This window comes from Vipera ursinii, assembly GCF_947247035.1.
Source record: "Vipera ursinii genome assembly, chromosome: Z".
Lineage (NCBI taxonomy): Eukaryota > Metazoa > Chordata > Lepidosauria > Squamata > Viperidae > Vipera > Vipera ursinii.
Window position 1 is genome coordinate 34,360,343 of NC_139517.1, and position 23,360 is coordinate 34,383,702.

Consider the following 23,360-nt stretch of genomic DNA (forward strand, 5'->3'; position numbering starts at 1 on the left):
CAGCAGCCCCACGCACAGCAGCAGCCACCGGCTCAGCAACAGCTCCGAGCGCAGGAGCCGCACCGCCAGGCTGCCCAGGAAAAGCAGCCACACCGAGAGGCTGCACGCCCAGTCCAGCTCCATGAGGGGCAGGGTGGGAAGCCGGCCGGGAAGAGGGACCGGGAGCCCGGGCCGAGCGCGCCTCGGCTGATGGTGAGAGGGAAGCGGCACATGAAAAAGAGGCCGCGGGCAGAGCTGCCCCTCCCTGCGCCGAATGGGAGAAGTTCAAGGCCTGGGGGGGAAGCAGGAGGGGCGCTGGCCGTGGCGGGGTGGCGGCTGCCCTCCGGCGCTGCCTGCTGCCCGGGAAACGCTGCGCCTCGGGGGCCGGCAGAAGTGCGGGAGCAGCGGGAGGGCCGGCGGGGCCAGTCGGGCCTTCGCCTCCTCTGCGACGAGCTGACAGGCAGCGCCGCCTTCGCATGGGGAGAGCCGCCCGACGCTCCCGCCTAGCCGTGTCCCGGAGCCGCGCCGGAGATAGCTCGGTTGCGCGCGGCGGCCCGGCTTTGCAAGAACGGGGATGCTCGACTGATTTGTTTTTTTTTCCGGTGTATAAGACGACCCGGTGTATAAGACGACCCCCCAACTTTTGAGGTGATTTTCATGGGTTAAAAAGTCATCTTATACGCCGGAAAATACGGTATGTTACAAATGTTCAGTTCAGAAATGAGACCTTTCATTTATGTTCTCTTACCAGAATCCAGCCTTTTTTGTCCTCATCTGTGATTTCCTCATTTTGTCTGCCTGTTTCTTTAACCACTGCAGTATTAATGCCTTTTCAAACTCTGTCTGTAAGCTCCCCCTCCTTTTACTTCTCCTTTTCTTATCCTCTGCTCATGCCTTTGTCTGCTTCTCTTGGGAGAGTCCACCCAGAAAGGGGGGAGGAGATTTTGCTCTCATGTCTTTCAGCCCTACACAGATGACCCACCACCACCACCTTTGGAAGCAGAGCACACTGACGCAGATGTTGCCTCCATCCATCTGAGCCATGGAATTGGGTTTTGAATCCAACCATCCACTAAGAAGCCACCATGCAACCTGAGTGGAACAGATCTTCCCAAGTCCTACCATTCCCCCAGATGCCTATGAAAGCTGCAGAAGGAAGGAGCCCTGGAGCCATTGGTCCCTATGTGAAGCCTCAGAACAAAACTAGGAAGACTATGGGGGAGGGTGGAAACTCATTGTAAAGTTTTCTTTCTTGCCCCATTTGTATTCTAATAAGCCAGTTGAATGTATTTATGGAGAGATGGCATTTGGGAATAGTTGGCACAGCAAGTCCTGAACACCCCGATTTCTCTCTGATGGGAGAAAAATTTATCCAGAATGTTTGTATTGCCTGTTTGTATTAGTAGCTGCACCCACGCACACACCCCATTCATAATCACACTGAGTCTTTCCCCTCCACCTACCTTCAGTAAAGTTCCCCAGGCTGGTTTTTGCTCTGTAGCTTCAAAGCTTTGCATGTACAACTTCCTGCAAATTCCAAGGAGGAGGGAACCAGGCCCCCTCACATGAGTTGCAATTCATATGCCCTGACTGAGGAAGTAGGAGGAAAGAGGTCTCCTGAATATCTTGCACTGGTGGACTCAGATCGGGAGTCCTAGGGCTCACTATGTGCAATTAAGAAAATTTGATAGCTGGCTTGCATACTGGCTAACCTCAATTGGACATCACTAACCTGGATGAACTGAACTAAGAGCTAAGGCAGAAACAACCCTTGAAAATGGGCAGCCAGTGGTTATGTACTGAGGCAAACTATGGCTGTGAAGAATTTTGGGAGGAATGTGCAAACCTGACTGGAAGCTCAAAGTGACACCCAACATTTGAAAATAATTGGCACAGAATATTGGAAACTATAAATTTGTTTTCCACATAAAAAAATTTTTGCCCTGATTTTTAGAACTTTATGGGTTGGAAGCTCCCCTTTTGGGAGCCACTGCAAGGATCTTTTTCTGTTTGCCTCCATTAGTGTCTCCCCCCCTTTTTTTGGCTTAACAGTTTAAAGCTTGTTTACCAAGTCTCCCTGATCAGATAAATTTTAATCTTGTACCAGTAAAAGTGTGTCATCCACACTATTATGGCACAAAGGGGGGATTGTGGGAAGTCAGCCCCCCAGAGAAGGAAATATTAAAAGGACAGAAAAATATATTTCCTCAAAGGATTTTAAAAAGGCAGAAAAACATGCCCAGTTTTTCTAATAGCCCCAAGTCTCCCTCCCCAAAGCAGAAACTAGCTCTACAGAAATGCAGATGTAAACCATTCAGGAAAGTTGAAGCTAGAAGATTAAGAAGAGAAAGACACATAAAATCTACATACCCCACCCAAACGCTAAGACAGGACATAATAGGATTAACCCACAAATGCCAAACGGCACACCCAGAGTCAGGTCAGAATACATGACACAGGAAATAGCCTTAAACAGGAACAGGAAACAACTCCAAACAAAAGGCTCAAGAGGGTAAAAAACCCACTCCCTACATGTGCTCAGCTCTTTTCTTTTTCTTCCCGAGCCATCTTCCTGTCTGGCTCTTCTCTTCAATAAACTGCAACCTTCTTTCTAAAGTAGTCACCATGTTGTTTATCCATGGCTTGGACTGAACCACGAAGAAGACTTTTCCTTCAACAATAGTTAGCAAGAAATGATACACTTCCATTTTTTACCTTGTTTCAGTATCCTTGGCAGGCACGGGTGAACTGAATCCAGAATGAGGTCGTTCCCCAGGTCCAGGGAATAGTTCTGGAGCACCTGAAGAACTGAGATTCCGTGGTTTATTGACAGGGCTTTCCATGAACACTGAGGAACAAGAGTCTTTGCGGAAAGTCTGCCGTACTGGTGAGGATCGACTTGGAGGCCCTGAATAAGGGCTGTGAGGACTTTGGCTCTGCTGAACATCCACCAGTCGCCCATCAGCTATTTTCTGGGGAGATGATGGTGGCAAACGGAAGCCCATTCCTGGGCCATAAGTATCACTGTAGATCTGTGAATTGGGCTTATATAAACTATCTTCCAGTTCTGATTGTAGGGCAGCAGCTGAATAGGTACTAAGAGAACGCACTGAGCCCCGCTTATAAAGACCTCCAGGGTAAGCAAATGGATCTCCCATCCCAGCCAGTGACTGAGTTGATGTAATGCTCAAACGTCCCTCATGTACCATACTGTATGGATCAGCATATAGGCCTTCATTCTTCACCAGTACCATATTTTTCCCCACCAGGTCTTCATCTGGCTTGACATCCCGGCGTTCCAAGATAGCACTTGGACTTGGTGAGACTCCCTGAGCTGGAGGGAGGTTGGACAGGCGCTCTCCATGATGCACAGGGCTGCCAGCATAGGAGGGTGGGCGCCCACCACTATAAGACATACGGGAACGGGAAGGTGAGGATGACTGTAGCACTGGAGGAGGGGAGCCAGAAGTAAGGTGGGAAGCAGGAGACATGCTGTTTAAGCGCCGGGTGGGAGAGGATTCTCTGGAAGTGTAGACCACCTCTCTCTAGAACAATAAGAAGCCAGATAAATTCAGAATGTAACAAATCTTTACTGCATATAGGTAAAAATATGTGAGATTATTTAATCACATGAAACTACTGTATAAGTGCATAATATATACTGAGCTGCATGAGCATAGAGGAAAAAATATCTTATTCGTATGGCGATCACAATAGATCACCTTCCAAAGTCTGTCTGTCTGTCTTTGTCTCTCTCTCTCTCTCTCTTGCACAAAATTTATTTCTTACAGTTTTTTTTAACTGTTGATTCATTCCATTCCATCTCTTTTGGAAACATATTTTACTCTGATGAATGCCTTGATGGGCATGTTTATTATTTTCCTGCCAAAGTCTGCTTATACTAGTGAAATATTCATTGACAACTTGCCAAAATTTTTCATTTTTCTACTTCTTCCAAAACAACTGTTTTCCTTACTAAACTAGGTTGTTCACTACAATAGATGGAGAGTTTGTACTTACTTTTCTAAAGCTAATCACATGTGGATAATGTGGTATAACATAACTTTGTACTCAGATTTACAGAAATGCAAGTCTTGAAACCTCAAGGACGCCATCCACTAATAGGGGATTCTCTATAGTCTTTTCTTTTCTTAAATTAGAATCCCTCAGAAGCAAAATTTTATAGGATATATAAATTGCTCCCACAGTGGAGTTACTTAAAAAAATTTCTGAATATCTAAAGCTCAAGGGAAATACAGATTTTTCCAATGATCCTCTCTATTAAAGTGATTTGGTTCAAGTATTTTAGTTTTGCTGAAAAGGAAAGAAGAAAAGAAGGGGTGGGGAAGGTGCTTAGATTAGAATTGTCAGGATTTTTCTGTTACTTTCTGAGGAAATAATCACCCCAGTGCACATCTATAGCTCTCAAATTACAAAGAGGAAATTGCCGTCTTTTGGTAGAATACATTGAACATGAAAGAGGAAGATTATGACTGCACATCTGCAGAACCATAATGCTTGCTAAAAGTCAATGTATGAGTGCGTGCACCATAGCACAGGTATTAATGAAATGTTCCTTAGTACATTGCCCATTTTATCTCTTGTGTCACTGACAATAAAGAACTGAATGGCCTCTATGCAATCCTTGGTCTTACCCGAAGGTCACCATTGGTGATGTGGGATCCAGGGAATGAGGCATACAGGGGCTCTTTCCGGTAGATTTTGATAATACTTCTGTCCTGAATATCCCTGGAAGAACAAAGTCCAAAGAGTCACATGAGATAAATGCGTATTAGCTTTGATTATTATTTCAGGTCCTAAAATATGTTTGAGCACACTCATAGCAGCAAAGATGACAGATACATAAAGGCATTTTCCTGGGTCATTGTTTCCTGTTCATTCCAAAAAGACTCCAAGAAGATCAAATCAGGATTTAGAATTTATAATCTTTTTGCAATAATCTGTTGCTTTGATATACAAAAGTATGTCCATGCAAATACTTCTGTGGGGGTCAAATGTCAAATGTGTACCTAGGCTCAACACTATTTGGGTCCTATATATCTGTAGGCTTCCTTTCTTACTTGTAAGTTTGGGCTGAAATGCCAAAGCTCACATAAAAGGAACCATGAAGATCTACAAACGGGGATATTTCTGGTAAAATGGGTCCTGGTGCTATCAATCAAAAGGTACTGTTTAACTAAATTTCTTTTCTTCATGAATGTGTGTATTGAGGAAAGGTAAAAAGAGAAAAGAAGCTACAGGAAGCACTACATGAGGGCTATAAAAAGTGCTAGTCTTCAATAAAAATATTTTGCAAGAAAATATACTAAGTTCCTAAAGGAGTGATAAAAACAAGGATGACTAATTCGATAGAAATATTTAACAATGATGCATAATTCAAAGAGTGACTAGAGACAGAGAACGATTTCCTGATAGCATATTGCTATAGTAAATGCTGAACTTGTCGGAACTTGAAGGTCGGCAGTTTGGCGGATCGAATCCCGAGTGCCGCGTAGCAGAGTGAGCGCCTGTTACTTGTCCCAGCTTCTGCCAACCTAGCAGTTCGAAAGCACGTAAAAATGCAAGTAGAAAAATAGGGACCACTACGGTGGGAAGGTAATAGCGTTCCGTGCGCCTTTGGCGTCTAGTCATGCCGGCCACATGACCACGGAGACGTCCTCGGACAAGCGCTGGCTCTTCAGCTTTGAAACGGAGATGAGCACCGGCCCCTAGAGTTGGAAACGACTAGCACGGATGTGCGGGGGAACCTTTACCTTTACCTTATAGTAAACAAATAAAACCTAGTTCATGATCGAGGCATCTCCCCTGGCTGGAGTTGGTGTTGCCACAGACTGTATTTTGATTAATATTTTCTTAAAATATATTTTGATGTTTTCTTGACAGACAAAACATTTCTGTTTTCATCTCTCTACCCAGCCTCCTACAATTCTTCTGGAGTAAAGAGAAACATTAGGAGAAACTTCTAATGTTTGGCAGCAGAATCTTAGAGAGAGTCTATTTTCCATTGCTGGAAATATTCTAGAAAAGCTAAAAACCATCTTTTGGGATTCCTTTAGCAGGGGTTTAGAGAGAATTCCTTTCCACAGAATCATTCTTATACAGAAGTGAACATTCCATTTTGCATGTTATTTCCTGCCAGGAGTTATTACCTGAGTTATTACTTGTCCTGCCAGCAACATACCTGACATCCTCCAATTCGTAGAAAACATTGCGGGATTCGTCTTTGATCAGAATGGCAGTGTTTGGGGACTTAAGCATCCCCATTGTCAACTTCTGAGGAAACATGTGGACAATGAGGGCATGCAGAGTATCCATACTGCTGATTTCGTGGGTGATATGAACCCTCCTTGTCTCATCCCCAAATTGCAAGAAAAGGATGCCTGAGGAAATGGAGAATAATAGGAAAAGATAATAGAACAGGAAGGAAACAAATCAAAAGATGGAATTGTTGAGTGACTCATAATTATACATTTTAAACTTCATAGGACATATATTCGTATGATATAGCTGTGAATCCCTCTCCCAAGCAATTCACTCACCTTTATGTGATGGTAGCACATGACACAGGAAGCAAAGATGGGTAACTTTATTTTTAGTACTTCCAGCAATTGAAAAGAACTCTGTATCTTCTCAGTTTGGGGCTCTTCCCCCCTCCCCCCATTTTTTTGTTGGGGAAAAAAAAAGGTGACCATGGTGGTGCAATCAAAATAGGTCGTTCACTGACTGGCTTGGAGGAATGTACCCCCTTCTCAAAATTTCAATCTTTTTTATCACACACTTCCATGTGGCTTGGGAGTCAAAAACTGAAACAAGCCAGAGTCACAGAGACTAAAATCACAGAGAGAGGATTTTTGCAGACTCCTATAGGGTTTATTTCATAGTTGTTGGAAGAGATGTGGCAAGTATAAATTTGTTTACTGCAAACAAACCTGGATCAGTTTGTGGTAAAACATCAATGGTTATCTCATAGTTGACTGGGTGTGTTAGTTAATTTTGTTTTGGAAGTTGCACAAAAATCTATCTCCACACCCCATATCCCCTAGGACCCTTGTTAATAGGTGAATAAGTGGTAAAACATAGAATAATCTTATTCAATTTTACATGTTTCAGGTATACAATTGGTATACATTGCCAAAAATGCTCCCCAAATTGCCAAAAGCTCTTCTAGATTGTTATGCAATTGTAATCTATTTGAAGAGCAATATCTGAAGGAAAAAAATGGAATCACAAATACAAATGGAACTATATGTTATCAGATAAATGGCTAAATATTCAACTTCTATTTTAGTGTCTACTAGTAGCACATGCAATTAGTGCCAAGATATTTAGATGTGTGAGTATGAAATTCCACACAGGGCTATCTCACCATTTTCACAGGAAAGCTAAAGGTAATAGTTGATCCGCGATATAATAACAATCAGTAGACTGGAGAGTAAGTAATATTCTGATTCTTCTACTGTATTAATTCAAAGATTTTAATTGATGCTTCAATTGTCCTGGATTTCTAGATTTAATATTTTTTTAAAAATAATGTTTTGTGAATTTTGGAAGTTAATAAACTAGTAAAAATAATTGTGAGCAGGTAAATTAATATAGCTAAGCTTTTTGAATTTCACTCAAAATACTGGTGTCCTGGGAATAGCATGGCTTGTTCTGCCTAGCAGTCATTCTCTAAGACAACCTTCCCAAACCTGGAATCCTCTGGTTATGATGGAATATAGTTTTCATTATCTCTTACAAAATGTCTTATGACTTTGTTGGCTAAAGGTCAGAACATCTAGAGAAGGCTAGAGTCTTTATGCCAGGGTCTTTCCTAGACTTATAAGCTAATATCTTTTTAACTAGGGATGTCAATATTTTAACCTTAACCCTATCCTTTCTCCCTTAAAAATATGTCAGGCCCTTTCTCCAAAAATCAAAATCAGATTATTCTGTTGTGAGAAAAGGGGCCATAGAAATAATTTAAATAAATAAAATGAACATGCTAAAGATTCATTTAAGATGCTTATATATGCACTGTAAGTGAAAAAAAGAAATGCTTATACAGAAACATCCCCTTTGAGTGCTCCACAGGGAAAACTCCAAAAAGGTAACACAAAAAGAGCTTTCATTTAAAATAAAAATGACATCTCCTGCCCAAGATCAGGATCCCCATGAGAATGAGAGATGCTTAGGTAGTTTACAAAGAGTTTACCTGGTGACCGGAGTTTTGTTTGGCTGGTGGAACGCGACAATGGGAGGCTTTGTCTAAAGCGGTTCATTCTGTTGAACCCAATGGGCAGTTCGGCTTCAGACATGGTTTCCAGAGACTCTGCTGAAGCAAAGGAAAGCTTGGCTTGATCAGCCAGGCCAGGCTGAGAACCCTGTGAATGCCGAGAGCTTCGGGTCTAAAATCACAAAGAGAGAGAGAGGCAGAAAGACAGAGAGAAAGAGAGAGAGAGAGAGAGAGAGAGAGAGAGAGAGAGAAGGGGGGGGGAAGGTGTAACATTAGGACAGATATTTTCTATCACATTTCCAGGACATAGTCTTAAACATGCTACTGTCTCTCATCATTTTGATATAGCCCAAATATTCAGCTGTTGTTCTGTTACAGAAGGAATCTTTCTTTTGTAGGAGATGAAGAAGTTGCTCAGGATTAAATATGAGTTGGCAGCAGAAGGTTGTGTCTCTAGTTTGTATCTGTCATCTTCTTTGTAAATTAAATATGACAGCAAGCCCTGCAACACAATAACCTGTTGGGAATAGAAACTGCTCTCAATCAAAACAGAACCAGGCCCAGTGATGCTCTTACAGCATTCAATTTGCCATTCATATTTGGAAGGCAGAAGGTGTGGCAGAGCGAGCTTCATAAGAAAAAAAAAAGACTGGAAGACAAATGGAAAAATGTGATTTTTCTGAAAAAACCTTGTAGTGAAAATGTTTTTGGCTTCTTGCAACAAAACACAGCATAAGAGCATCAGTGAGAGACAAAGTGTGGCAGAAGCAACATAATCCTGGTGACAATGGACCTTAGGATTTGGCAACAAAAGAAAATATTTATTTTTCTTTAAACTAAGAAGCAATTCATTAAGCCAGTGCATTAATAGAAGAATCCAAAAAAAAACAAATTTTAAAAGTACATGTTATATTATCTAAACAACTTTGGCTGCAGAGCTAAACAGGAACAACATGGTTACAATCTGTATGGGGCGCACTAGGTCTGGAGACTAAAACATATGAAGAATGGCTGCAGGACTTTGTTTGGCTAGTCTAAAGAAAAGAAGAAACAGGGATGACATCATAGCACTATTCCAGTATTTGAGGGGCTCCACAAAGAAGAGGGGGTCAAACTGTTCTCCAAAGGACAAGAAGGAAGGGCAAGAAACAATGGTTGGAAAGTGATCAAAGAGAGAAGCAACCTGGAATTAAGGAGAAACTTCCTGACAATGAGGACAATTAACCAGTGGAACAGCTTGCCTCCAGAAATCATGGGTGCTCCATCGCTGGAGATTTTTAAGAAAAGGCTAGACAGTCACTTGTCTGAGATGGTATAGGTTCTCCTGCTTGAGGAGGGGGCTGGGTTAGAAGACCTCCAAGGTCGCTCTCTTCCAGCTCTATTCTATTCAAACACTAGGAAATCTGAAGACCAGTGCAGTTTCTGTCCCATGCCTTGATCTGAACCTAGACTTCAAGGGTCCAGACAGTTCAGAGTCCTCTGCAATTGCAGGCTCACCAATTTCTCAGACTCACCACCAAAAAGGGAAAAATGGACAAAGAATGAAGTCTTCCACTTTTGTAATACCCAGACCTGGCTTCTTAAGAAATAGACAAACCAATGCCTCTTGACGGACTTCTGGTAGGTCCCCTTCTCTCAATTGACTACAGTGTGGATCTTAACTTCAAATTCCCTGCTTCACTGCTTAGAGAGGTAGGGCAAAAATCGAATCCACAAGTAACAACTAATATAAGAAGATTGTGCCCTTTTCTTGGGATCCACAGGCTCAAAAGCTTCACAGATAACACCCAGAATGTCATCCCTATCATCTCAGTAGATTCTGCCCATTTAGATCTAACTTGGAGCAGAAGCAAGTTATTTTATCCATGAAAAGCTTAACCAGATTACTGCATATTACAATGACTGGACCTTCTGGCTCATCCCTCCTAACATTGTCTGGGTATCTTTAAAGCTGACATTCCATAGATGTAATAAAGGAGAGAAGTAACTATGCCCTTAATGCTATAAAGAAAGGTCAAATGTAGGCTTAATTTATATCTAGTCTCGTTTCCTTCTTGTCTTCCATCAGTGCCATTCCAGGTATCTCTTCAACCACATCATTTCACAGACTGCTTAAGTGAACCAAGGAATTGCACAGGATTGGTGGATGGGCAGAGGCCAGTTGCCTCTGTATTCCAGTGGTCAAAAAAGCATCTAACAGAAACACCAGCCAAGAGATGGCTGGGAACTCCCCAAGCAGTAACAGGAATCTTTGTGGATCCATCAGATGTCAGTAGTGGACATCTGAATTAGTTCTTCCTTCCTTCAGAAGGTGGCCACCAGTCAAAGCCATTATCACAAGGAAGTGATCTGTCCATGACAATGACCTGATGGAAAAGTCCCCCCCCAAAAAAAAGAGATACCAGTATATTTGCTCCAAAGTGAATGCAAGATCTAAGACATACTATGTGCACAAAGGCCATTGATGGCCTATGACAAACACATGATTGCCATGGACAGGAGATTGCCATCACCTTGTACTCTTTGATGTTATTGTGAATCCAGAATCTTATAATGATTGTGATATGACAAAATATAAATATATAGGGAACAATCCTACTACCTAAATTTATTTAAATTGTTTTAAATGGAATATAATCAAATTTATTCCTTCTCTTTATCTATTTGTCTAGTTGCATTTATTATTTGGAATATGATCCATAGCATGCTTGCTCAAAGGTGGAATGTGGCCTCAACCTGAAAAAAAGTTGTACATCTCTTATTTAGAAGAAATTTTATAGTCCATAAATAGAAACCTGGCCAAAATATTTTTTTCTGAAAATCACAGAATCAGTGTTTTGTTCCAATATCTAACATGGAAGTAGAATTTGGATGCAGTTATAAACTTTAACCAATTTAATTGATATACAAGCACTTTACTTAATTAATAGTGGTTGATTAATTTTAATCAGCAGAGCTCTACATTCACAATGCTTGTTTAATTTTAAGTCTGTTTTCATTCTGCTATATTGCTACATATGGAATGAAATACAAGTTATTAAATATGCTATTCGTACAATACCTTTTTAATAATTTTATGGTAAATGCTTCCTTTGATATCTAAAAAAAGTATAGTTTGTTGAGCTTTTGCTTGTATGCAAATGTATATAAATTTAGTTAATTAGATGACTGCTCTATTAAAGGCAAGTGATTAATCACAAAATATGTTTTAATTGGTCAATAGCCTCCACTGGAATGAGCTTCTGCCAGACTTGACAGACCAGCTCAATTAATCTAGTAGTCAAGCATTCATCCAATTTGTTCCTCAAGCTTCCCAATGATGAAAATAGTTTTTATGCAGGCATGTGCAGTGTCCTTGGCAATCAGTTCTAGCACTGTATCAGTATTCAATTAATTTATATCCAGTGTTCTGATTTCTTTCCTTGATTACTTTTTTATTCCTATAGTTTCTCCCCTTTTGCCTATGCTGCCTCCCTAATTTGTTCAATAGCAATAGCAATAGCACTTAAACTTATATACCGCTTCACAGTGCTTTACAGCCCTCTCTAAGTGGCTTACAGAGTCAGCATATTATCCTCCAACAATCTGGGTGTCAACTCTACAATGAGCCTGGTTGCAGCCATTTTTCTCTTCATTCTAGGTTGCCACACAGGACAAAGGGAGGGGGGCTTGCCCAGGTGCTTCACTAATCATAATAATCTTCTGTCCCATGGGAACTAAGGTCATCTACTGCTCCCGCGATCAGGGACTAGGCATTGTATTAGAAAGCCTGCCAAATGAATGTATTGGGAAATTTATTTTATTTTATTTTAATTCCATTTATATCCCACCCTTCTCCGAAGACTCAGGGCGGCTTACAAGCTTAGCAGTAGCCTTCATTCTATGTATATGCCTGCTTATTAGGGCTTTCACCCCCCCCCCAAGTGGCATTATTAGAAAGTCAGCTTAATTGCCCCCAACAATCTGGGTCCTCATTTTACCTACCTCGGAAGGATGGAAGGCTGAGTCAACCTTGAGCCTGGTGGGATGCGAACCTGCACTAATTGCAGGCAGCTGGTGTTACTGAAGGAGGCATTAGCCCACTGCTCCACCAAGGCTCAATGTAGTGATGGTATAGTTTTGTAGGTGGGAATTATACTTTGTAACTGGGAAATTTCAGTGGAAATTTCAGACTTGGTTTCACTTTTGATCGTGCCAATACTTTGTAAGTTATAAACATGTTCTTTGAGAAATTTTCAAGCCTCACAGTTCTGCTTTATTTGTCTCTGTCTGTTGGAACCATGACATCAAACCAAGTCTCCTAAAACCTGGGCCCAGATCACTTGCCCATCTTTTGGGAGAGTGATGAAGACTTGGTGAAGATTTGAAGATGAAGGAAAAGAATGGAGCTGTTCCTGGCCACAATGGAGCTCTGGCTGGCAGAGCACAAGCAGTCGCTCCAGCCACTGAAGAGGCATCACTGGCAGGCATCACTGGCAGGGGCTCAGCCAAACTTTCAGAGGTTGGCAAAGAGGATTTTATGAATTATTTTATAATAATAGCAATCTGTCAATCAAAACAACTGCTAAGATGCAAATTCCATCCATTTTGTACATCACACATAAATACATGAGTGGAAGAACTTGTGACATCACAGTATACATTTCACCATTTTGATAAAAAACATTGGATGTAGGGGACACTTATGGTTGGTGACATTCAGGAAGGGGAGGGTTGCAAAGAGAGTGGATTTAACACATTTTACATCTATTTTGATTGGTTACAACCACAATTGGGACTGGAACTTCCATTGCTAAGTGATGCAGTCATTAAATGAGTTTTGCCTGATTTTATGACCTTTTTTTGCTGCACAACTGGCAAACATATGACCTGGGGATGCTGCAACCATCATACATACATGCCAGTTGTATATATTTCAAATTTCGATCACATGACCACAATGATATATGATGGTCCTAATTGCCAGGATTGGCTGTAAATTGTAACTTCACACAGTTGTTAAATAAATGATCATAAGTTGAGGACTACATATAATGGAAAGCCAAAACAGAGGTTAGATGTACCACAGCAATCAGCAATGGGGAAAGCAATGTTTATGCTGGCATAGTTTCTTTCTGGCTCAAGGACAGGCGGGTAGCATTTTAATTGAGCTTTGGGGAAGATCCACAGAACTACCAAATAGATATTCTCTCTTTCTTCCCTCAGTGATAATTTTTGTGGTAAACGACAGAACTAAACTGGGAGAATATGACAAAATTGCAAAAAGACATGTTTCTGAAACTTCCCCTTAATAAAATCTATATTTGAGATATGCTTTATTCTGACTAGACAATAAAAGCTTTTTCTGGAAGCACATGTCTTCTCCTAACAGCAGGAGGGCGAGATGTAAAGAGGGATGTTGGGAGGGGGGGAATGGAATACATTAACTGTCCTTAATCAATGCTGGAAGAGAGTTAACAAGAAGGCAACTTGCTCTTCTTCCCCTTGAGGGCCTATCTTGCCCCCTCCATAAAGAAAATAACCTGTCATCAGACAGCAGTTTTCTTTTATGGCACAGAAGGAAAACCTCCATACCCTAGATCAAGTAAGTTCTTATACAAATCTTGATTGCTTTGCTGCTGATTGCAGACAAATAAACAAAGAACTCAAGACATTGGGATCACCTTTGAAATTGCCATAGACTACCTATCTCTTGTGTGAAACAGACAGCTCCTAGGAGACATAAAAGGGAAACATGTAATGCAAGGCTTATAGCAGCTAGAAGTAGGAGAAATGGGCATACATTCCCAGCATAGAAAAAACAGTAATGCATCAAAAATGTTTCTTTTAATATAATGTTCTATTTGCATAGGTGATTATAAGAAGCAAAAGCAATGCACACAAACTCAGTAATTAGTATTACTTTTTAATTTTTTTCTGGATCAGCTTTTGTTATCAAAAGGTAATCTGCTTCCTACAATGAAGCTATAAATTAGAGTTCTGTGCAGCGACTGCATTAGAAGAGATAGGGCACTTTTACTTAAACCACCAATTCTATTCTTTAAGTCCAGATATATCTCAACTGTAAACTTCTAATAACAATTTTTAATCAGAAAAATAATGGATAAACAATCTATGAAATGCTCTGCTTTGGTTGAGGCCACAATGCTTCATTATTCTGCTTGTAGTACATGGATGTAAAATTCCACCCACCAGGACATGATCAATCTGGTAATTGTAAGCCAAGATAAAACAGAAACAGGGCGAGAGAGAGGGGGGGGTGTCTTTCATTTGGGACCTTTTGTCAGGACAATCCTGACATTTTAGAGGTCTCGCATAAACTTCTACTATAGTATCTTACAATGACTTGTTGCAAATGGGTTATTTTCCTCTCTGATTCACGAAGAAAATAGTTTGAAGGGTCCTCTACTTTTGCCAAAGAGGCTGAAAAGTTGAAAATGGTGAGTGACTCCAAAGGATCAGTAGACTGGCTTTATTTTGAGTTGAAAATGGCTGATCATCCCCAGTGGGTTACTATGTAGCAGGCTAAAGCTCTATAATAAGTTTTTAATAATAATAATAATAATAATAATAATAATAATAATAATAATAATAATAATAATAATAATTATTATTATTATTATTATTATTATTATTATTATTATTATTATTATTATTATTATTATTATTATTATTATTATTTGAGCTTTGAAGTCAAACATAGAAGAAATAGTGCTTTATTCCAGTTAATTTTTATGTGCAAGAAATATGTATGTTAGAAAGCAACATGAAAACCATTTTCTTAAAAGTTTGCTGTGTTCTCTGCACAAAATGACTTTTCATACTGGCAGATGCTGACATAATGGGAATACATCCATAAAGACTTATTATACCAGAAAAGCAACCTTAGTTTTAATTCTGTGGGCAAACCCTTGACGGTCTAAGTTTCTTCCTGTAGCATTCCTATATAAATCCATGTAGATTTTTTTTATTTCTGAGGACATACAGAATAAAACGTTGAAACTAGAAGATTGAACTGGTTTAAATTTAAAGAAGCTCTATCTATATTTTGAACAATGCTTTCAGTATAGATTTACTTTGTCCAGATCTATTGCATTTCATATCATTCATTATTACTTTAACCAAGAGAGAACCAATATTGTGAATGCAAAAAATCTCAGGAATCTAAATTCTTTGCTTTTCAAGAAAGATGTGCCACCTTTTCCATCAATACATACAAACACACATAGAAGTGTATTAAAAAAAAATTTGTTCCGAACCCAGAAGGGAAACTTCAGAAGAGAGACTTCTGAATGCACACAGTAGGGTCCTGCATCATTCCTGAATAGCTGAGGAAAGCAAATCTGACAATCCTAACCTTTCTTTGCATAGTTCTTACAGTGTAAAGAATTTGTATGAAAGTCTGTGGAAAGTTTGAATTTTTATCAGAAATAATAAAAAATAGTTGCACTCTTTGACCATTGCCACATTACTGGAAAAAAAGTGTTGAAAGGTAGTTTTGAAATCACTTCAAAGTGAAAGACCACAAATGCCAATGCAGCAGCTAAGCAGATGATGTGTGTGTGTATGTTCTAGGTCTAGGAGAGTTGTGTAATGGCTTTAATTTACCCTTTGCCAGCTGTTCATTCATATACCTTTGACCTGCCAGCTAAAGATTCTAAAGTGAAACTTTGTGATTCCACACCAAGGCAGCTCAAGCTAGAGATGCCTCCAGAAAGTTTCCAATGGGTATCCATGCAGCTTATTTCTGTAATAAATAATCAGGGAATCTAGATGTCCCTGACTTTCATGTTTAATTCTCCTATATTGTCTACACTTTTGCTCTGTTATTTTCTTTAACCCTTCCTCACCCCAATTCAATCTGGGAGTAAAAAAACCAAAATAGTACACTATGTCCTTTCACTAGTAGCGTTAGTAACCATCTATCCAGATGTATCCCATTATTTTAGAAGTGGTTCAGAATGGACTGTTATCAAATAACTGTATCATACCATTATAACACTTTTGCTAATGAAACCAAGATTGAGGAAATTGGATTTTCTTTTCCCATGACCATCTGGGTCTATTTGCTTCAACACAGCGTTGGCATTTATTTTATTTATTAGAGTCTGCCTGAAGGTCAGAAGAACTTATCCAGATCTCCCATGTAATCTACTGTTCAGACCTCAACCAGCAGAAATCTGCTTAATAAAATAGCAGCTCAAACTAGCCTATAATTTTTATGTGTATCTTCCCCAGATACTTTTTAAAAACATTAAATTATTTACATTCTGGTTGAGCATGGTACAGCATTTTAGAACAAAGACTCACTGAGAATAATGAGCATATATTTGGGTGGAATCTACATTTTTTATTACATGAATACATAAAAACAAATGTAGAATCTTAAGAAAACAAGGGGAGCAAAATCACAATTATTTTCTGAAAGCTTGCATTATTGCAGTAAGCACATGAAATACCATGGGTTTGATTTCTGAAATATGTATACTGAAAAATTTGTAAATACATCTATTGCAAGTTTATTTGCTCTAAGATTATTGCTAAAAATGAAATATAGTCTTTTATATTATGGACACAGTTTCTATTTTCCAGGATCTGGAGTCTAAACCTTCTCCAGCCTTACGTTTTTAGTCCATACCTAATTTCCCAGGATGTTCCCACTTTTATTCATGGATTCATCTTCATATTTATTTTTAAGCCATTTAATTTCCCAAACATTCAATCCCCACATTACTTTACTCCATTTTTAAACACACTAATAATACCTAAGTGCCTTCTTGTTGACAAACTCTGGTTAAGAAGAAGTAACATATCGAAGAAACAGTTTGAGAAAGATGGTGGGAAGAACTAAGATTCTGAAACTAGATTTTAAAAGAACATAAAGAAGGAAGGACATCAATATTGAAATTATAACAGCTATAATCATTGTTTAAATGGGGCATTAATTGGATTTTAATTAGTCCTGTGTGTGGGACAGAAAATGTTCTTTCTATAAATAATTTATTATAAAATTTGCTATCTTTTTTTTTTGAAGCTGTTGACAACTTTAAATGTTTTGGGAAGTCCTGGGTGCTCTCTGAGTTTGGTTGTTTGCTTGCAGACATTTCATTAGCCAACTAGGTACTGCTCCATAGTGATTAACAGCATCCATTGAGCATCCTCGTGGTCATGTGATCAAAATTCAGCCATTTGGCAACTAGCATGAGAAGCAAAGTCAATGGGAAAGCCAGATTCACTTAACAAACCATGTTGCTAACTTAACAACTGCAGTAATTCACTTAACAACTGTGGGAAGAAAGGTCATAAAATGGTGCAAACTCAGTTAACAACTGTCTTGCTTAGGAATGGAAATTTGAGGTCAATTGTGGTTGTAAGAAAATGAACAAAATTTGAAGTGACCCATTTTAAATGATTATTGATATGGCAAGATCAGAACCTAAATATTGTGGTGTCTAAAGCTAAAAAAATCCAAAAGAATTAGCATTAAGCATACAGGTAGTCCTTGACATACAAACATTCATGTAGTAGCCATCAAAGTTATAACGGCACTGGAAAAATGCTTTAATCCTTTCACTTATAACCATTAGAGCAGATATGTCAAACTCATGGTCATGTGATGTCACGCAACATATCGGGACATTTTTGCCATTGCCGGCAATGGGGTGGGCGTGGCTTCCGGATGAAGTGTCTGGCCCGCGGGCTGGGAGTTTGAGCATCCCCACAGTCACATGACCAGACTTTGGACTCTTGGCAACCAGCCTGTATTTACGATGGTTACAGCATCTTGGAGGGGGAGGGTCACCTGATCACTATTTATGACCTTCACAGCTAACTTCTGACAAGCAAAGCTAAATGGTTGAAACCATATCCATTTTAAGACTGCATGACTCACTTAGCAATTGCAGTGATTTGCTTAACAACTGTGGCAAAAAGGTGATAAAATAGAGTATGACTTATTTAGCATATGCCTTGCTTAACAACCAAAATTCTTATTCCAATTGTATTCATAAGTTGATTCATGTGGTTATACATACTTTTTTCACTTCAAGTGACATTTGTTCAGAGATTGTCACAAATCAGGATAGATCTGATTATTTTTTGCTTGATGCCACTGTTAAATAAAAATAAATCACTTGAAATGGCTGCATATCAAAACTTGCAGCAAGGTCTCCTCTATTACCTGTGGCAAAGGTTTTAGGAGGTTTCAGGGTCTGTGTTTTAGACTTATTTTTCTGTATTTTATTCAGAAATTAATTATATAATATTTCAGTCCCTTCTCTAAGTTATTTCACCTCTTCACTTGAAAGAGAGGCTAAAACATTACATAACTGATTTCCCAATGCTAACCAAAATGGGTTTGTTTGGTTTTTTTACCTACAAAACCCAACATAGTTTGACTAAGTTATCTTCGAGGCTGTCTTCTGCAAACAGAACCTTTTCATGCTAGGCATTCAGCCTAGGAGATATTTAGGATCCTCCAAGAAGGCTGGAGAAAGTAAGTTTGCAGGCAGATCTTAGCTTCCATATTTATAAGCTAATTTATTATTTCTTGCCCAAATCTGGATAATTCCTCTTTGTTCATATTTTGGATAGGATAAAAAGTATTCTTTCTGCAAGGTGTTTTAAGTTTAAGTTGCTAGTGCTAGTTTGTTTTAACTTTTGAGTATGGTTATTGTTGCTTTTAATTTCTGATTTGATCTATATTTTAACGGTTGACATTTTCATTTGCTTTGTTATTTTTTACATCACTTTGTAAATTGCCTTTTCAGTGACTTTTTTGGGTAATTTTGCTGTTTGAAAATTGTGACTCACCCAGAATCCTTGGAAGTGGGACAGATTACATATTTTATAATGAATAAATCCATAATTTTATTTCTAAAACTACCCACATTCATACCTTTAAATGTATGCATTTGCCACGCATATTTTGTCTTTCATCATTGAATGATCTTCAAAACTACCTGTTCCTGAATTCGAGGCAAAACGTTTTCAGTCTACATCAGTTTGTTTTTTTTTTACTCCCTGTCCCAATAATTTATTTTGCTGGGGGGAAAAAGGAAGAAAAGGATGATCGGATCAAGAGAAGGGAAAAGCTTACAGCTATATTTTGACAATGGAATGGATTTTTCAGCCAAATAGCTGCCGTTGCTATGCTTTTAAGTTGGTTGCTACGAGGTTTGGGCACACATGCATGTCAGAATGTCTGGGTAGTTAATTTGATATTCTTTTCAAATCAGTGGAGCTTGAACTTTAAGAGATGTGACATTGTTTAGTTTTATCAGATGGAACTTCAGAGGAAAGTAAAGTATAATTTATGCCATAAACTAAGATAAACGTAAGGCTTGTATTTCTTCATTACCAGTTGTAGAAGTCCTACTTTCTGTCTAGATCCCATTTATATGACGACACCTGAGTAGTGTGGGAATTGCTTGTATAGCAGCCTTACAGTGGTTCAGTAAACATTCCCAAGTGGGAACAATCTTACTATATGCGGAATGGGACCTTTAGGCTACCCTCAGCCACGCCTCTTTCTCCTTCAGCCTCCCGCCTCTGCCCATTTGCTTCTAACGTTCCTGCTTGGCTCGCCCGCCCCCACCCATTATCCCTGGCCAATGAGCCCCGCATACTCCGCCTCGCGCCCTTCGGCCCAGCCTGGCCAATTGGCCGAGGCCCCTTTGTCCCGGGCTTTTGGCTGCACGGGACAGTTAGCCGCCAGCCAATCAGTGGCAGGGAGAAGCATATGCTGCAGGCAAATGGCAGTGCGCAGTGGGCCATCGCAGGGGCTGTGTTGTGGGGTGGGTCCACAGGCAAATTGCAGGGCAGGTGAAGCTCCTGTGATTGGGGAGGCGGCCTAGTGTGGGGTAGCAGGCGAACGGCACATTATCTGATACATTCATCTCGTGTATTAAACAACTAAAGCAGCAAATATGTGATTATCATAAATTTGTGAAGCTGAGCCTGCCGATTAAATGCATTTAAAATTTAATTTTTTTTATGTTACTTGCTTACTCAATAAATCCCCTCCATGAATCAGCAGCAACAACCAAAGTGATTGCCATGCAGCGGCTCAATTATTTATTGCCATGGCTGTTATTAATAATGCTGCTGAAATTTTACTCATAAAAGGGCATTTAATATTTCCTGTCAGTCGGTAGACATATATGGCTGCTGGGAATGCATGTACGTTTCTGGAGGGCCAGCTGGGGAAGCCACAGACCCCAAATCCTCTTCTGTCTACCTTGATTGTGCTACCAAATTTCAGTCACCAGATTGCAATAAATGAATAAATAACCCAGGTCAGGTGACTGTCCCCTCCCATCCCAATGATAACCTTGCTAACCCATTCTAGGCTATGTCTCTCCTTCCTTTGCTCTACTCTCTTTCTAATGTTGGTGTTTGTGTCCATGTGTGTTGTGTGTGTGTTTGTGTTGTGTGTTCGCGCAAGCACGGGTCTCCCCCCTCACAGACCCATGTCCTCAACAGAGGATTGGAAGAGAGCTGTGACACATTCTGTGACTGAGGGAGGGGGAAAGATTTTCCAAACTTTTTTGCCAGTGTTTCTCAATCTTGGGAGGGGAGGAAGGAAGGAAGGAAGGAAGGAAGGAAGGAAGGAAGGAAGGAAGGAAGGAAGGAAGGAAGGAAGGAAGGAAGGAAGGAAGGAAGGAAGAGTTATGGTAAAAGCATTTGGCACTTCCCCTTCCAGAGAACCACTGCCTGGGATTCTGGCAAGATGCAGTGAAGGAAGGAAAGGAAGGATGGCTGATGGCCTGGGTATAGTGTCTGGTGGCAGCGATATCTGGGGCGCTGGCGCGACCTTGGCAGCAGGTGCACCTTGACATGTAGGCTTTGTTCAAAAGGAAAATAAAAGAGACTGAAAAAAATGACCACAAAAGACTGCAAGAGAGGCAATGAGGGGGGAAGATATAGTATAGAGGCAGGCTGTGACACTGGGGATGAAAAGAAAGAGAGACAAGAGAAGCTGGGATGGAAGGTTCTTGCAATCTTCCATGGGGCTGGGAGCGGGAGCTGGGGGGGGCTAGGTGCATCAGGATGAGGGGGGAGGGCCAGTCCACAGTCCCTTGAGCCAAACCATTTTAGCAGTAAGAAGTGAGAAAAAGAAAGAACCACTCCAAAAACAATTTTCATTAGTTTATTTGATAATTTATATTTTCTCTCATCTGCAAAGGGGGATAATAATAATAATAATAATAATAATAATAATAATAATAATAATAATAATAATAATAATAATAATAATAATAATAATAATAAAGTTGGAAGGGACATTGGAGGTCATCTAGTCCAACCCCCTGCTCAGGCAGGAAACCCTATACCATTTCAAGCAAATGGCTGTCCAGTCTCTTCTTAAAAACTTCCAGTGTTGGAGCATTCACCACTTCTGGAGGCAGGTTGTTCCACTGGTTAATTGTTCTAATTGTCAGGAAGTTTCTCCTTAGTTCTAGGTTGCTTCTCTCCTTGACTAGTTTCCATCCATTGCTTCTTGTCCTGCTTTCAGGTGCTTTGGAGAATAGCTTGACTCCCTCTTCTCTGTGGCAGCCCCTGAGATATTGGGACACTGCTATCATGTCACCCCTCACCCTTCTCTTTGTTAAACTACACATACCCAATTCCAGCAACCGTTCCCTATATGATTTAGCCTCCAGTCCCCCAATCATCTTTGTTGCTCTTCTGTGTACCCTGTCTAGAGTCTCAACATCTTTTTTACATCATGGTGACCAAAACTGGATGCAGTATTCCAGGTGTGGCCTTACTAAAGCATTGTAAAGTGGCATTAGTACTTCACTTGATCTGGATTCTATCCCTCTGTTAATGCAACCTAGCAATGTGTTGGCTTTTTTGGCAGCTGCAGCACACTGCTGGCTCGTATTGAAGTGATTGTCTACTAGGACTCCAAGATCCCTCTCACAGTTACTACTATTGAGTAAGGTACCACCTATACTATACCTATGCATTTGATTTTTCCTGCCTAAATGTAGAACCTTACTTTTTTCACCATTGAATTTCATTTTGTTAGATAGTGCCCAGTGTTCGAGTCTGTCCAGATCCTCCTGTATTTTAAGCCTATCTTCTGGAGTATTGGCTATTCTTGCCAGCTTGCCAGGTGTCATCTGCAAATTTGATGAGTTGCCCATCTATCCCCTCATCCAAATCGTTAATGAAGATGTTGAAGAGCACTGGGCCCAGAACAGAGCCCTGGGGCACCCCACTACACACTTCCTTCCATGTAAATGCAGTTCCATTGAGGACCACACGCTGAGTACGGCCTGTCAGCCAGCTACAAATCCATCTGGTGGTGATGCTATCTATTTCTATCTTATCAAGTAGTAGGTTGTGATCTACTTTATCAAATGCCTTACTGAAGTCCAAGTAAATTATATCTACAGCATTCCTCTGGTCCACTAATTTTGTCACTTGGTCAAAGAATGCAATAAGATTTGTCTGACATGGTCTGTTTTTGACAAACCCATGTTGACTTTTAGTGATGACTTTGTTTGCATCAAGGTGTTTCCTTCTGGTCTTCATACAGCCTCCATCATTCCATGTAAATCATATCCCCCACCCCAACACTCTTATGGGAAGCCAATAAAATATTGTACGTTGCATTTATTGAGGACAACAAGACTTGTGTTACTGCTGTTGAGAAGACTTCTGCCTGCGAGATGGTTGTAACTGTAGCAAGCAAGAGAGGAAGATAAGTTTGTTTCTGATGGGTACCTCTACATATATGATAAGGTTAATGTAGGTTTTTTTAAAGGATTTTATTGAATTTTATAGGGTTAGGGGGTAAAATAGGATTGGGTTAGGGATTAGGGTTTAGGGTGGTGTTGGGATCAGGACTAGGGGTTGGGATTAGGACAGGGTTGGGATCAACATTGGGGTTGTCCCCTAATAACACTTTCATTCTTAGCAAACAGGCTATTGTCTGGGTACATATGTTCAATTAACAATAGTTAGTATAGTAATAGATAACTGTAGAGATTGAAATAAACAATAATCACAAACAGTATCAGTTAATCAATACATGTCATTCTTCTTACAAATATAGATTCAAAATAACATATCACATTCATTTCTCACTAGTTCGTTTTCCTAACCATTGGTAAAAAATTATCCCATGTTCTAT

The 23,360-nt window shown here is 39.9% G+C and overlaps 1 protein-coding gene across 1 annotated transcript in view; it reads right to left on the reverse strand.

Annotated features, from left to right (window-relative positions):
• The window catches only part of SRCIN1 (SRC kinase signaling inhibitor 1), a gene marked incomplete at its 3' end in the record, with an annotated part of 155,513 nt that overhangs the window by 48,544 nt on the left and 83,609 nt on the right, over nucleotides 1-23,360 (reverse strand). Inside the window, exons 3-6 of the mRNA XM_083377328.1 lie at nucleotides 8,195-8,387; nucleotides 6,182-6,380; nucleotides 4,635-4,728; nucleotides 2,695-3,524 (exon numbers count right to left, since the gene is read on the reverse strand). Of these exons, the coding sequence (XP_083233454.1) occupies nucleotides 2,695-3,524; nucleotides 4,635-4,728; nucleotides 6,182-6,380; nucleotides 8,195-8,387 (1,316 nt within the window). The remainder of the gene's footprint in view (nucleotides 1-2,694; nucleotides 3,525-4,634; nucleotides 4,729-6,181; nucleotides 6,381-8,194; nucleotides 8,388-23,360) is intronic.